Source organism: Rhinichthys klamathensis, unplaced genomic scaffold (assembly GCF_029890125.1).
Source record: "Rhinichthys klamathensis goyatoka isolate OS25496 unplaced genomic scaffold, OSU_Roscu_1.1 h1tg000223l_1, whole genome shotgun sequence".
Classification (NCBI taxonomy): domain Eukaryota; kingdom Metazoa; phylum Chordata; class Actinopteri; order Cypriniformes; family Leuciscidae; genus Rhinichthys; species Rhinichthys klamathensis.
In genome coordinates this window covers 2,211,532-2,229,007 of record NW_026606747.1, presented here as the reverse complement: position 1 = coordinate 2,229,007, position 17,476 = coordinate 2,211,532, and the positions used below count along the sequence as shown (strand labels likewise).

Below are 17,476 nucleotides of genomic sequence, written 5' to 3'. Positions count from 1 at the left end.
TCATTTTCTGTTCTTGTTCTTCCTCTTTCCTTCAGTAGACTCTGTTCATTAACAGCAGGTGTCATCAGTGGCTACGTTTACATGCAAAACTTTTGTTTCAATCGGACTGAGTTCATTCTGATTGATGAATCTAAATGTAGTGTTTACATGAACACTAAACAAGTGATCAGGTTGATGTGGCCGTTTATATGTCACAAGCTTCAAATCGTAATATATTTTTTGACATGCGCACACTGCACAAATATAGGAGTTTCTCGCTGTTTGCGCATATTAACCATTCTCCTACATTGGTTCTTTATTTGTTTTAAACAGTAGACTTAATATTTATCCATTTCTGGTCATAATTTGGAGACTCTGCTTATATTTATAACACTGTAAAAATGCCCAAAACCAGTCGTCTGTGGATGAGAGTCTGAAACAAGGACTGGTGGGATGTTGTCCTGCTCCACTTCACAGACGGAGTGAAATGAGAATTTTAGGATGATGGGACACTCATTTATTTGACACTTTATTCAACAGGAACAGGAGCTCATTCTGTGTGTCATACGTTACGCTATTTCAACGTCATTGCATATGCGCAGTCCTTTCAGTTTCGGTTTTTAATCCGACCAAGTGTTTACATGAGCTCAATCGCATCGATTAAGGTGTTTACATGAAGGCTTTTCAGTCCAATTGAGCCGTCAATCTGATTACTAACGGATTATTTGGTTGCATGTAAACGTAGCCACTAAAGGCCAGTCATCACTTTTAACACCTGTGGGTGAGATTCATATACACCTAGAGGTGTTCATATAATACTAGTGTTTTTGTTGTGTTTTAGCACTGTACATTTGTAAATTCTGGTATAACATTCATTATTATTTGTCAATATTATTAATTGGACAAAGAGAGCATGCAGCCTATTTAATTAATAACTCTTGCACATCAGTGGGATTTCTATATTTCTGATCCTATGCTGTGGAGCTTGGTTTTATACCCCATCTTAATAGCATTAGTGGTGCTAATCCCCATTCAAAATACATAATAAACGTCTGAAAATTAGTTTGAACTCAGGGTTAAACAGCAGAGTATGTTAAAAAGGATGATAACCCATGGAGTAAAAAGGCCATGTGGCGATAGGAAGAAGGTACCCTTGCACACAGCACTGAGTGTTCTCTTTCCATTTGGGAGTCTCATGGCTGACCATTGGCCATCTCTTTCACAGACTCTTTGCGTTGCTGGAAAAGGGTAGTGTCCTGCCTTGCAGTGATAGGTCAGCATGCTCCCCTCCAATCCCTCATTGGAGTAGGCCACACTACCTCCCTTTATGGACACTTCCAACGAGCAGTTCTTCTGTGTTTCCTCATAATCTCCATAATCACTGGTTTCTAAAATAAACAGATTCGGTTAATAGTAATCCTAGAATTAAATGAGATTTTTTTACAGTAGACTAAGTCTAATGACTATATTAACTACAGTATAGTCATGACATCGTTCCCTTTACCATTGTCAATGTCAGTTTAAATATGCTGTAGATAGCATATTACATTTTTAGTTTCAATTTTACCATACAAATGAGGATAATGTTCCTTGTACTCTGGCCACAGCAATTGAGGAATTTAAGTGATTATTAATGATAAAAGACCCAGATTATTTCCACCACAATGAAGAATATAAAGTTTGTCAAAAGTTTTCCGAAGTTACTATATTTTGCTACCCATGAGACAAAGGTGTCAGTGAAAAGCATGCTTGAAATATGAGATATGTGATGTGTAAAGAAAACAAAAGAAAAATGTAAAAACCATTTGTGATATTTTGGGCAAAATTCTTTTGCGTGTAAAGTCTGATGTGATTTGGGCAAAAGTAGGTACTATGAAAGTAACAAGCCTTATGTTTCCAGTCTCAAAGCCCATACATATTTCATGAAGCCTTTCGTGGTATCCAATACTTTACTTGAACGGGATATAGTAAATAAATATGATCACTCTTTAAAGTTTACCTTCACATTTGACCCTGGATACTCTTGGCTCCCATTCTCCATCAGAGCTGCAGACTTTTTGGCTGATTGGATAAGGTTCAAATCCATCGCTGCAGTGGTAAATTAGCCGACTACCCACAACACCGCCATTTGAATACTTCACCATGCCTCCAATGATGGATTCAGATGTGGTGCAGTTTTTGGGCTCATTCTCCCCTAAGTCATAATCATAGTCATATCCCGATTGCACTGAAACAGAGAAATATTGAATATTGTTAACCTTTACATTTGATCCTTTTAAATCTGAAAGTTAGGGCAACTTTTGACTAAAATCATGATTATACTCGTTCAATTTATCAGTAAAATCCATATCTAATTTAATCCTCTTGATATTTTTCCTCTCGATACCTGCCAATGTTTTAATTCCCTACAATGAAAATTTATTCTGATTCAAGGGGAATCAGAATGCCATACTGACTGGACAAGAGGAGGAGCTGGGGATGGAGGAGGGTAATCAGCTCCTGAGAAACGCGATAGCTGCTGATAATACTGAAGGAGCTTATATATGTATACAGTGATAGGCGTCATATTCCTATAGGTAGACGTGTATCAGCTGAGAGTCAGCTAATGCAAGCTTGACTAATGTGACCTGCCAGAACCGCACAACTACACTTAATTTCTCTTACTGTGATGTTGGTTCACCAAAGTCGATTTATATACAGTCAAACTCCCCCACCTTGATTTTTTCCCAAACAAACTCAAGCACCAAATCCACAGATCTCCAGAGAAGAATCGAGGTCCTGGGAGTTAAGCCAAATTTCCGTCAGTGCGATTAAACAAGCATTCTTTTATTCCCGAAGGTAGGTGACGTTTGCCTGTAATTCATTCACTTTATTCCTCAACGATTGCATTTGATAGGATCATAGATGGGAGTGGCATGCGGTTTCTCCGTTGCAACTCTTTAACACGGTCCCGCACACCTCATTTCATTCCATTATTTCTCTCTCTCTGATCTTTCTCCCAGATCCAGGGCCGGCCCTGACCAATTTGCTGCCCTAGGCAAGATTTTACCTGGTGCCCCATGCATTACAGCCCATTTCACCCCATCATTGTGTTGGTGATTATTTAGTCATATATATATATATATATATATATATATATATATATATATATATAAATAAATAGCAAGAGCATTACATCTAGCATTCAAGTCAAGTCCCCTTTATTTTTATATAGCGCTTTTTAGCCTACAATACAGATTATTTCAAGGCAGCTTTACAGTGATAACAGGAAAATAATGCAACAAAGTTTGCTTCTCCTGTACAGCAGATCTAGAAAAAAAATAGTGTCATAATCCAGCTGAAGTATGTTCAGTGATGGTTTATTTTGTTGTAAAAAAATATTTATTTATCTAATTTATATATAGCCGCTCTGGATAAAACCGTGATGTCATCGTCCAAATGTCATTCATGCACAAACTATTCATTGAGCACTAGCAAAAGTGTTTGTTTGGGAGTTGATGGCAGCAATCTTCCACTAAATTATGGCACGGTTCGTGTTTTCAACATGAATGAAACTGCGAAATGTCTTCTTTAATGTGAATTTTACATAAAACATAATAAACCTGTAGCCTATAAATATCGTTAATAATTTTGGCAAATAAAATTAAAAAAATGCCTAATATCCCCCTCAAAACTGCACAACTGTATAGTAAAACATTAAATAATAAAAGTGATAGTAAATGCGTCTAAAAAAGACTGACATGATTGTTACAAATCGCATTGTCTGGGGGCTCTGAAGAACTCAGAACTACTGTTAGCATAAAGTTATAAGGTAAAAATAACTGCCATTAAATTATATTATCATCTTACTACTATGCAATTAGATAAACTGTTCATTCATTACATCACTTTACCTCTGTCTTTATCCCCTTGTAGCCTCTTCTCTTTGGCACTGTATCTATCGCATGCTATAATCCTAATTTAAATGTGTCATGAAAATTTGGCCATCCGTCACAATGAGGAAACTTTCACCGTGTCTCGAGCTGGCGCGAGCTGCCAGGCGCGGGCAGTGCTTGAGTGTATTAAGCGCCCTCAAACGAAAGCAACGCTGTCTACATTGGATGCGGCGAGGGGCGACGCTGCACAACAAATTACCAACAGTAAACTGATCGCGCGCGCTCTGTTTCTGGCGCACTTCAAGCACTCGCTGGGCGGGGGGAGATTGATGCGCTGGACCGGAGTCGGGGGAAGTTTTTGTGGAGTTGTTTTGCTTTATTTTGTAGTATTTCGAATTAATGGTTTTAAAATAGTATTAGTAAAAAAAAAAAAAAATCACTCTTTCACTCATTTTGGCGCCCCTATTGAGTGGTGGCGCCCTTAGCATTTGCCTATACCGCCTATGCCACGGGCCGGCCCTGCCCAGATCCACCAGGGCTCCATCACAAAACGGCAAGTCGTTTCCTTCCCGAAACAACAGAAAATCCAGTGATTCATCCAGTGAAGTTTCAGCTCAAAATACCCCACGGGTTATTTATTATAGAATGTTTTGAAAGCCCCTATTTCGGTGTGAGTAAAAACACATTGATTTGGTGTGTGTCTCTTTAAATGCAAATGAGCTGGTGCTCCCTTTTCAGAAGTGGGCGAAGCCTGTACAGCTAATGCTGTTGCTAGTTTGGATCAATACTCCAGCAGCAACAACTGGAGTGTGGAGAGCTTCACACAAAGAGTAGAACTCTCAAAGATGGATCAATACCAACTGTTTGTCCAACTTCATATTCAGGACATGTAAGTACTGCATGTTATATTTTGTGAATCTACTTGTTAGCACGCTGTACGGCTAATGTGCCTAAAGTTACCATTGTCTCTGACTGAATTCACAGAGATGAGAGCTATGTCATTAGTTTTATTTTTAAGAAAAGTAATAATAGTGCGCTTCTGAATTGCACAGGCAGTGAGTATGTTCGGGTTAAAAATAACAAGATCTGGGGTCTCATTTATAAAGCGTGCGTACGCACAAAACGGGGCTGGAAACATACGTACGCCAGTTTCCACGCAAAGGTTGTGATCTATAAAAAACAAACTTGACGGGAGAATGTGCGCACCTTTAAGCAAACTTTGAGCCGTGCGTACGCACATTCTGGAGACAAAGGGAATTGGCGACACAGATGGTGAGTTGGAGTTAAATGTCTTTTTGGTCACTTTTAGACAGAAAATCTAAAATAAAATTATACAGAAAGATAAATATAATTTCACTCACCAAGCCTATCACTTGAAGCAAATATCCATCCCTTCTTAAATGTCTGCGCCAGCGAGCGCGTTGGGCCGTTTAGTGAAACTGACGCATTTTTAGCCTATCTAACGGCAGATGAAGTAAAACTGTAAATCTTTATTATGAGTCATAATCATAAATAGAGTGCATGTTCACAATGACACTTTAAATAAATAAAATAATGATTTAAACTATGTTTTACTTTTGATATAAAACTGTAGATTAAATATGCCATTCCCATTAATGGAGTTAAACACTTAAACTACATGAAATCATTACTGAGAAGTTACAACATTTTTTTATATTCAATAAATAGAAATATTTGTTGTGGATGCAATGCTTTTGAACACTTTTCCTCTGGCATGCTGTGTTTTAATGTTTTACATACATAATTGCTTATCATGATAATAGCAGATTGTCTGAGAAAATAGTTTCGTGCAAATAATGCACAAGATCTGTCTGTTTCCATTAAAAATATAATCAATTAAAAATACTATTTGGCCAGTGTGATTGAGAAACTTTATCTGAAATGTATTTTACACTATTTGATTTATTTATTCAAAAACAAGGCAAGGATAGGCTTATGATTTTTATTAATGTAGCCTAATGTGACAGCACATCCGTATTTCATATTTTCCTAATATCTTGTATCGTTAAACATGGTATCACGTGGATGCATAATCATATGCAAATGATATGCAGATGAGGATATGCATAGTAAAACTAGGCGTTGTGAGCTCCATATATGGTTCTTTCGGGGAGGAGACGCGTGTGCGCACATTCTTCCACTGACTGGGATTTATAAAGTGAATTTTGCGCAGGTTCTGGCGTACGAACGGTTTTATAAGTCTGAATATTTTTTAGCGTACACCATTTTTGGCTTTCGGACGCACGTACACTTTTAGTAAGGATCCTACGCACAGTTTTATAAATGAGACCCCAGGTCTTTGTGAATACAGTAAGAGACCACGGTAACTTTAGCCTCAATAGCACATTCAGAAAAGCGATGTCATATATTTTTGTCATTAATTTTTTAGAATGTAAGACACACACAAACACATGCCTATCTTCATAATCCTAGTTTTGACTTGTAAAGTTTTTTGAATTCGACCCAAATCCAAAATATCACTTGCACTGCAATATACAGTGAAAGTCCAAAGTTTCAATACTGCTCAAAATCATTTTTTATCCATGATTAATATTGCATTGCATGTGTGCTGGTCAACTAATCTAAAATTAAGAAACCCCTAGAAAACAGTAAAAAACAACAACAACAACAACATATGACCATTGTGTGTGCATTTAAGATAGGCTACTTAATTTGTTATTCCAATATCCAAATATGATACTAAATCTCACAGAAAAAAAAAGCTTTTATTTGTGACGTGCTATCTTTGCATTTGAACATTGCACATTTTAAACAGGACACGCATTGGCTTCATAAATGTTAGCCAATACAAACCTATTTATAGAAAATAGTTGACAATGACTAGACAGGAGTCCAATAATAGCAAAACGAATCACTTATTCTAAAATTAATATCAAGATTAAGTTAGACAAATCCGACATATAATGAGGGCTATGTTAACAGTAAAACGTCTATGTTAACATTTTAAAAACACAGATGGATAATACAAAATTCTTTCTGACATTTTGACAGAAAAAAACACAACCAAGAACAAAATTTAAACTTAGCCCGTCAATTTTCATTTTACAATTATCTTCTCTCTCTGTGTGCGCGGTCTGTGTTTGTGAGAGGGAGAGAGAGCTGATACAACGGTACTTTTTAATCCATAAGTAAATAACGTGCTTGTTTTCATACAAAATAAATATGTAACATAATTAGGTACTTTAGTTATTATTAACACAAAAACGTAACACATGCAGGCTACGTTTCTCAACACTGAGAATGAATAAATAATTTTCAGTCTCTTCTAATTTTCTCTTTTTAATGATAGGCCTTACACTTGGCAAACTCTTCTTCTTTTGCTGTTGCTTGATTTGAGGACTGCACGTCATGAGGCGCGCAGATTTAAAAATCACAGTCTCGCAACTTGCCATCACTGAGACGGTCTATCTGCACAACCATCAACACCTCCAACAACCCTGCATCCCCCGTTCCTGCACTTCAGGTCTGTGAAGAAGATGTGTGTCTGATCTTCAGGAGACAGAAGACAAGGAAAGCACCAGGTCCAGATGATTTCACCAGCCTATCTAAAAACCTGTGCTGTCCAGCTGGCCTTCATCTTCTCACGGACCTTTAACAAACCACTGGAGCTGTGTGAAGTCCCTTTCTGCTTCAAATGCTCCACCATCATGTGAAGTGAAGGCCAACTATGCAGTGGCGTAACTATCGGTAAGCAGGGTACGCGGTTGCTTACGGGCCCGGACCAATCAGGGGCCCGCTTGACTGGAAGATATTGATTGACAGCCGGGGCCCCCTATCGCATATTACTACTTTTAGTTTGATCGCATTTTACTTTATCACGATTTTGTTTTAAATAAATAATGACAACAACATATTTTACAGATCATTAAATACATGTGTGAAACGAACAATCATGGATTTTGGTGTAATTTGTTTTGAGCTGGGAGCCTGGGACTGGGGAATGCCCGGGTCGGCTGTTTAACGTTACATGCGCGCGCCACTTCATGCGTTTTCTCAGATCGGATAGCTACTGATTTATCAAAACTATTCCATTTACAGCTGGTCACATAAATGTGTTTTTGCAAAACAGATATAAATCCGATCTTCAATTTCCGCGCTATATGCAGATTTAATAGAGTTCACGTCACCGAAAGCAACAGATAAGCTGCATTTTATTGATCATCAGCTAAAATTTCTAAATCGAAGACCGCAATTAGAGAGAGCGGCAACAGTACTGGTAAGATCATTTCGTTTCTTTACTTTTAATGAAGATGATTGTGTGTTAAGCGAGCGTCTGCGACTTACTTTCACTTTGATTTGCGATATTTTGTGCGTTGGCTTGATGAATAGATGCTCATCTGCGGTGATGCGTGTTGTTGCAGAAGCGTCGTCATATCTGACTATGACATATAGCCTATAACACGCTCTCACACGTTTATTTTTTAAATTTGACATATGTGGTTTCAACAACCAGATGTATTTACACTTGTCCAGTGTCGTCTGGAATGCGGCCCAGACCACCTCCTGAAGTGGTTTGAGCGACCGGATTCAAATCCGTCTCGAATGCGTTTCGAAGGGAATTTACACCTGGTCTTTTCACGATTGGATAGCTATACCTATACGATCACAGAAAAAGCATGAAGTGGCCAGGTGTAAACAGTTCCTTGCGTATTGCATGCAAAAGCCTACTCGTGGACATTGCCTCATCACGTGTTGTAGGGGGCCCGCCTTGATAATCCTGCATAAGGGCCCGGTGTTGGCTCGTTACGCCACTGCAACTATGGTAACCCATACTCGAAATTTGTCCTCTGCATTTAACCTTTCCAATTAGTGCACACACATTAGAAGCAGTGAGTAGTGAACACACACACACTGCAAGTCGTGGACACACACTCGGACCTCTGCAATTCTGCACTCTAGTAGAGTCACAAATAATATATTCCTTAAAATCAAGCAGCTTTACAGTATTAAACATGGAAAACAGTGTCAGTGTCTTGTTTCATCAAAATCTTAATTTTTGACTATAAAGCGGCTTTCTAGTGTGTTCATGTTTTCACTCACGGACCTCAACGGACTCAACAGAAGAAATGAACCAGAAAAGATTTCGATGAGAAAGAAGGCAGAGACTCCACAAACACTTAACTATTACGTAGTCGCCACGGACGAATGGAAGTACAAAGGTGTTTACCAGCTGAAGCGAACTTTTCCGAAAAGTTTACTTTGGCCAGCTGTTTCGAACTCCGACAACAAACTCCAAGCGAAGTTTGTTTTGGCCTGATTTTGTTCGAAATGACGTCACATAAGTTCAAACTTCGATTTTGCTTGAAGTATATCAGGGCCTTTAATGACTACAGACCTGTTGCTCTAACATCTGTGGTTAAATATGATTAAAAAGATGACATACATCAAATGTTTATGATTTAGGCCTCAGTTACATCAATAAACATCTTCCAGTGATCATGATGAGAGTCTTCAGCCTACTGACAACTCCTCATGCACTTCTGATGAAGAGGATCTCTTCTCTAATATCAAAAATATGCGCCCATGAATCCAATGTTTTGTTTTTTACTCATAAAATTTCTTCTAGGTTGGCAGGTCTGCTTTCTGGATCCGCCATCAAATTGATAAGTTTAATTATATCAAGTGCTGTGAGAAAAGGCTATAAATCTCCACCTCCAGCATCCTCACTCGCAATATAGCTTATACTAGCCGAGACTCTTCTTTATGTGTACAGATGTGACGTAATGACTCAATATAGCCTACTAGCCGAGACTCTTCTTTATGTGTACAGATGTGACGTAATGACTCAATATAGCCTACTAGCCGAGACTCTTCTTTATGTGTACAGATGTGACGTAATGACTCAATATAGCCTACTAGCCGAGACTCTTCTTTATGTGTACAGATGTGACATAATGACTCAATATAGCCTACTAGCCGAGACTCCTTCTTTATGTGTACAGATGTGACGTAATGACTCAATATAGCCTACTAGCCGAGACTCTTCTTTATGTGTACAGGCATCCATGACATTTTCACAGCTCATTCCTTTCCCTTTGTTTAACCTCCTGGGGTCTGCAATCGCGACGGGCTCACTTCTTTTCTTATCAGTGCAAAAGAGACTCAAAATACTCTGTTGATTTTGTTCTTACATATAAGTGTTGTACATCATTAGATCCTGTTAAATGTCAATTTTTTGTGGATAATCACAATATAAACAAAGTGTTGTGCTTTTTGCCAAATAAAGAAGAAAAAAAACATGATGCAAGTTCTGCGTTCTCTCTGTCAGTGAAGTCCATTCTGAAACGCGTCCGAAAATGAACTGTAACTCAGCGAATACTCAGTCACACAGGAATACAGGCACACAGGCTTGAAGCTTGAATTCTCTTCTTTTGAATGAAGTAATTTTTATAAAAAAAACTAATATTCTCAGTTTATGTAATCTGTATGAAAAGAGAGAGATGTCAGTCGTTTTCTTTTCAACTCATTATAGCTCATCAAGTGTTAATGTGACCACGCCCACTGAAATAATCTGAGGCAAGCCATGCAGTGTCAACGCCCCCATCAGCTGGATAAAACACATCAAGTTTAATAAGAATCATTTACTTTATGTCGTCTTGCTAAGCTGTGAGGCAGGGCCGGGCCGGGCCGGAGCCGCGTAAGGCGCCAGAGCCGCGTAAGGAACTTTCCGCTTTTATTGTACTTCATTAACACTGCAACGAGTGGAGCAATAATGGGATTTACATGGCATTGACTTTCATGTTTTTTTTTTTTTTGTGATCAAATTTTTCTAATAAATTCTTACTTTAACGTGACCAGGGGGGAGTTGAAGGGATCACACATATACACTTAGTTCACGGTGCAGAACAAAACATCAGGCGCCACAAAGCAGGATGGGAAACCACCTGCTCGCCTCCACGTCAGAAGCATCAAGCGCTCCTCCTGTCGCCTCCACCTCAGTAGCATCAAGCGCTCCTCTTGTCGCCTCCACCTCAGCAGCATCAAGCGCTCCTCTTGTCGCCTCCACCTCAGCAGCATCAAGCGCTCCTCCTGTCGCCTCCACCTCAGTAGCATCAAGCGCTCCTCCTGTCGCCTCCACCTCAGTAGCATCAAGCGCTCCTCTTGTCGCCTCCACCTCAGCAGCATCAAGCGCTCCTCCTGTCGCCTCCACGTCAGAAGCATCAAGCGCTCCTCCTGTCGCCTCCACGTCAGAAGCATCAAGCGCTCCTCCTGTCGCCTCCACCTCAGTAGCATCAAGCGCTCCTCTTGTCGCCTCCACGTCAGAAGCATCAAGCGCTCCTCCTGTCGCCTCCACCTCAGTAGCATCAAGCGCTCCTCCTGTCGCCTCCACCTCAGTAGCATCAAGCGCTCCTCTTGTCGCCTCCACCTCAGCAGCATCAAGCGCTCCTCTTGTCGCCTCCACCTCAGCAGCACAACCTAGCAGGTATGCAGCAGCATCAAGCGGACCTTCTGTTGCTCCAATAGACCCAGCTGACTGGCCATCTCCTCTAACTGATAAGGTACAAACAGAGTTGGTTCACAGAGGTCCATTTCAAATAGAAAACAGCTTCACATTCCCTAAAACAAAAGACGGACGAAGATGTCAGCATGACTATTTTTTCAGACTCTTAATCAATGGAGAAAAAGTCAGAAGAAGCTGGCTTATGTACTCTAAAAAAGATGATAGCTTGCACTGCTTCTGCTGCAAACTTTTTTCTAAAAGAGAGTACAAACTTAATAGGGAAGGACTAAAGGACTGGAAAAATGCAAGTCACTTGCTCAAGGTCCATGAGGATAGCCAGGAGCATAATGCTCACATGGCAACATGGAAGGATTTGGAGGTCCGTTTTGCAAAAGGGATCACAATAGATAAACAAGAGATGGCACTTGTTGAGGCTGAGAGAAAAAGGTGGCGTGACATTCTACATCGATTGGTGGCAATAATTCAGTCCTTAGCTGAAAGAAACATGGCTTTCAGGGGTTCCACAGACACATTACATAAACCAGACAATGGAAATTTTCTGAAAGAGGTGGAGCTCATGGCCAAATTTGATCCAGTGATGAAGCAGCATGTCAGTAGGGCGGAAAGTGGAGCTGGCAGTCTTGTACATTATCTTGGCAAAACAATTCAAAATGAACTGATAGACTCCATCAGTTCTAAAATAATAGAACACATCCTGACAGAGATAAAAATATCCAAATATTTCTCCATCATTTTAGACTGCACCCCGGATCTGAGTCATAAGGAACAGCTCTCTGTCATAGTCAGGATAGTGTCACAAGACCTTAAAGTTAATTCCTCAAGTAAAAGAGCATTTCTTAGGCTTTCTTGTGGCAGAGAAGTCAACAGGAGAACATTTGTCATCTCTAATCCTAAAAAGGCTAGAGGAACTTAACATCCCATTTGAGGACTGGAGAGGCCAGTCCTATGACAATGGCGCCAATATAAAGGGGAAAAATAAAGGTGTTCAGGCAAAGTTGCTTCAGCTGAACTCAAGAGCTTTTTATGTCCCATGTGGTGCGCACACTTTAAATCTGGTAGTAGCTGATGCTGCAAAAAGCTCACCAGATACAGTAGATGCCCTTGGCTACTTTGGGCATTTGACAAAGTTATTCAAGCTCTTCTCAGCCTCCACCCAAAGGTGGGATGTCCTCTTGAAATATGCAAAAATCAATCTGAAATCATGGGCTGAGACCAGATGGGAAACCAGGGTGAAAAGCATTGAGGCAGTAAGGTATCAGGCTGGGCAAATCCGAGAGGCTCTTCTGGAGGTGAGGGAAAAAACAGCAGACCCTATGGTGAGAGTTGAAGCCCATTCTTTGGCTGAGGAGATTGGATCCTATCGCTTTTGCATTTGTACAGCCATATGGTATGACATTCTCTGCAAGATCCAGCATGTCAGTAAACTGATGCAGTCACCCTCCATGCAGCTTGATGTAGCTGTCAACTTGCTGAAGAAAACAAGAGATTCCCTCACCAGTTACAGAAACACTGGATTTTCTGATGCACAGACAATTGCGAAGGAGATGTGTGAAGAGATGAACGTGGAGGCTGAACTCAAACAAAAGCGCTTGAGAACCACAAAAACACACTTTGGCTATGAGTCTCCAGATGAGCCCATACAAGATGCACTGTGAAAAATGGAAACCACATTTTTTTATGTGGTCGTGGATACTGCCATCTCTTCACTTGATGAGAGATTTCAGAATCTTGGAGAGGTGAATAACACGTTTGGCGTGCTCCTTGATTTCCCCAACTTAGCAGAAGAGGACCTGCTACAGAAGTGTCAAACTGCTCTGACCCATGACAGCCAGCCGGACATTGATGGCATTGAACTTGCAAGGGAAATACAAAGGGAAATGCAGAATTTCCCACCATTGCCATCAAAGAATATGACAAACATGGAACTTTTGACCTTCCTGCATGTGAAGAAGCTGGCAGAAATGTACCCAACATGTGGGTTGCTTTGAGAATCTCTGCCACTCTTCCTGTTACAGTGGCTGCTGCTTACCTGAGATCTACTATGATGCAAGAACGTCTCAGTGGACTTGCCATCATAAGCATCAACCATGTGGTCTCTAATCAGTTGTCATATGATGATGTTGTAGATGACTTTGCCTCAAGAAAATCCAGGAAAGTCAAGCTGTAGCAAGTCATGTGAGATTAAGGAGGTTGTGGTGTAGTTTCTGAAGTAATTTAAGGCAGGACCAAAAACACCAATAGAGCTCTTTTTAAGATCATCTTTTTGTTTTGTTTTATTCAAATCCTTGTAGTATTTCTGTGCCTACTTAAAGATACAAATAGATAAGATATATAAGATAGATAGATAAGATAAGATAGATAAGATAAGATACTAATGTCTTATTTTGCACAGTGCCGTATTTCTATTGTATTTAAGTTAATGTCACTTGTTTACACTTTTCATTTCGGGAGTATTAAAATGTAATACTTTATATAAGCTTTATATATGTTGAGTTCATTTTTTTTTTTGTTTCTTTAATTATTATTACTATAATTAGTATTTTGAATGTGCAATTGTTATAGTTAAATAAAAGAATGTCTAAAACAAAGCTAGTAAGTTTCTTGTGAGTATATGTACACTAACAGTGCAAGTACTGTACTGCGATGCGCGGGGGCGCCACTTAAAATCTTGCCTAGGGCACCAAATTGGTTAGGGCCGGGCCCGCTGTGAGGAATAATACTATCTAATAATCCTGGAAAAACTTGCCTCGAAGTGCTGGTAATTTCATTTCGAGGAGCAACGAATCAAGCTGATGAAGTAAGTCATTTATTCTTAAGTGCTTTGTTCTAATCGCGATATGGAATAGTGTCTGTAAACCACAAAAGACTGTTCAAATATGAATCGCATGTGTGAATGAATGAATGAATGGTTGTTTACTACAGCTGTACAGCGCGCGCGTCTGTGCCGTTCATTCATTTATTTTTACATGACCACATCTGCTAGTTTAGCTTTGACCAAACTATATTGATATAGCCTACTGAGATGAGTAAAAATAGACTGAAATATGTTGAAATAAAATGTCTTTGTATAAGCAACAAACTGCAAATTGACATTTACATACTAATATATCATACACACCATGTTACAGACTATATGAATGTTTAGACAAGATTTCGTTGATTAGTTTTTACTGTAAAAAAGACTACTGCCACATCAAATAAGCTTTTGTTCGCCAATTTCTGCTCATATGTTAAATATATAGTAGCCTATGGGAAGTTTTGTCAAAAATAAAGGAGGTATATTGAATTATCAACTAAGATGTTATTATAGTGTTTGTTCCAATATTCAAACTAATGAATGCTTACCTTTGAAATATGTATGATAAAATATATACTTTTTATGTAGAAAGATTACACATGAAATATTAGTAAAATTGCAATGGTTGTTGTAATTGTAACTTTTTTTTAGTGTTTTATAGTGACAATTTTGGGGAGGGGATACATATTCCAAGACTTTCTGAAAATACAGTATGAGAATTAACTACACAATTACTAGAAATGTTTACCTTGGATATTATACAATTTGCATGCATACAAAATTTGTGGAAAAAGACTATTTTTTTCAATACGTTTCCAACTAACTTTGAACCAATTCTATAGGATATATATACAGTGTATATATATATTTCTTTTGTCTTCACATTCTTTGGTACCCAGTGACACACCTGTGTGAAAGGTTCATTATGCGGCTCATTATGCAGGTCATTGTCTTCTCAGGTGTGAATCAGGGCATTATTCAGGATCCTCACAATCATTCACGCATTTTTTTCAATATTCTCTCAAAAATACAAACATGTACATACATGTTGCTCACATATTATGGTAGCCCTGTTTGTGCTGAATAGAGTGTAATTACTCCTTTGCCATTAATATGTTTATAAGCAACTGAAAATAACACAAATGTTAGTGCGTCAAAACATCTCAAGGACCCCAAAACACCTTAGACCCCAGAGGGTTAAAGTTAATAGTTTTTGGTTTATAATAAAGAAAACCTTTTTGATTGGCCTATACATGTTGTTTGTGTCCCCTCATTTTTGTCACAGGCTATGAGCCGGCCTGTGACAGATGTGACGTAATGACGCTAAGACATCATTGAATTTTCCGCGGAAATCCACCAGTACCACTGAAATTAAAAACATTATTACAAGCTTACCGTTTTGAATCGAGCTACGGCAAATAGAGAGTTTTGAACACTGGCTAGTTATGTTCTTGCTCAAATTTATTTTGGATTATTTTTAACCCAAAAAAGTTACGGAAAGTTAAGAAATGCGTAGTTTCCAACCGTGCTGTCTCTTTTTTTCTGGGGCATGAGCGATGCCCCATTCATTAATGGACTTGAATCGCAAATCAGCAACTACGGGACATCCCCGCAGCCCCCGCGGTGCGTGGGGGGCCCCCACCCTATGATGGGCCCCGTCGCAGATTTGCCTATTTACTACCAGATTTAATTAGAGATTCTCCTCACGTGTTGACTGTGTTCTATTTCATGCAAATCGAGGGAAAAAAAACACAAACATGTCGATTTTCTGTTTTTTTTTTTAAGTAATTCTCAAGATCCATGTTTTAGTCTTGTTTTCTGTTTATGCGTGATAAAAACTTCACTAAACATTTAGCGCACTCAAACCCTGTGCTCTGTCATTTTTAATATTTTATACAAAAATATTAGATAAAAGTTTCAAAATCTGTCGAAAACAATTAAGTTAATTGCGACTGTTAATTGCGACTTCTGGCTCAGCGCCAGCCAACGCGCGAAAGCACATTTGAATTTAGCAGCTGATCAACTGATGTAATCGTACGACGTTAATCTAATATATGTAGCAGGGATTTCACTTACTTTTAGTGTATTTTATTGGGCTTTAAAAATAAAAATCTTGTGTTCCCTCACGTTTTACCCCTGATTTTTAGTGAGAGTCAACATGGGCCACTGATAGATGACAGTTGTTCGCCCCCCTCTTCCTCTCCTGCCATACCCTGCCACACACACTTCTTCTCACAGCCATCCACCCACATTTAAAATACTATTTTAACTATGTCTGTAACTTTTCTGGGCCGGCAGATGAAATTACCGAGCAGCCTATGAAGGAGTGAGACAGTTCTCAGATTTCATCAAAAATATCTTAATTTGTGTTCCGAAGATGAACGAAAGTCTTAAGGGGTTGGAACAACATGAGGGTATTTACTGACATAATTTTCATTTTTGGGTGAACTAACCCTTTAAATGTTCCTGCATGTCTTTTAAGGAGCTTTCAATGTTGATGTTAAACTTTTTTTCAATGATTTGATGTTACACTGGATGATTCAACACAATATTAAGGGTTTTTCAATGTTTTCTGTTACATTCCTAAATTTAATGCAAGATAAATCTGAAATGTCCGAGTGATAATTTTACTGTAGCAAATGGAATTGATACATTTATTGATGGATGGGTTTTTTTTGTACAAAATTACATTGTTGATGGTTTTATTATTGATTTTTCTTTTTCATTAAGTCATGCACTAAAACGGATTCAGTATTGACTTTAGTAAATCAAACAAATTCAATCTATAATGTTTTTAAGAACAAGTGGAAATTCTGGTTTCTGTGAGTTTGTTGGAAGATTGCACTAAATAAACAGTTAAATGTTTGATTCCAGAGTGTAAAAGGCTTATTTTTTCAGACAACAATTCAGTGATATTTCATGTTGTGTGTAATTTTGTTTTGTTTATTTTGATATTTAATATCTAAAAGTTTGAAAAATTAATTTAATCCAAATAATAATTTATAATTGAATGCTTATTAAACAAATCTCTTTGGTTGAAAGAGTATTTTTACTTTCAATTGACTACAGAAATGTGATTTGTGCAAAAAAAAAATTTAAGTTGAGAAAAAGTAAACCAATTACTTGTAACAAGTAATTTTTTTAACTTTGATCCAACGACTCAGAACAAATCTGTCATGAGAAAAAGTTATTGCAGCCATGTTTAAATGTTTATATTAAACTAACAAATTGTTGTAGAAACATAACAATATCAAATGTTTTTATAAAACTGTAGTTTTACATTTTAAATGTTTGTGCAGCCTAACTTTTGGTTGTTGATTA

At 38.4% G+C, this 17,476-nt stretch overlaps 1 protein-coding gene across 1 annotated transcript in view; it reads right to left on the bottom strand.

The window, feature by feature from the left end:
* Positions 1-17,476, bottom strand: part of si:ch1073-280e3.1 (complement factor B) — a 66,950-nt gene that overhangs the window by 47,962 nt on the left and 1,512 nt on the right. The window contains exons 2-3 of the mRNA XM_056264628.1: positions 1,979-2,206; positions 1,131-1,367 (exon numbers count right to left, since the gene is read on the bottom strand). Coding sequence (XP_056120603.1) covers positions 1,131-1,367; positions 1,979-2,206 — 465 coding nt within the window. The remainder of the gene's footprint in view (positions 1-1,130; positions 1,368-1,978; positions 2,207-17,476) is intronic.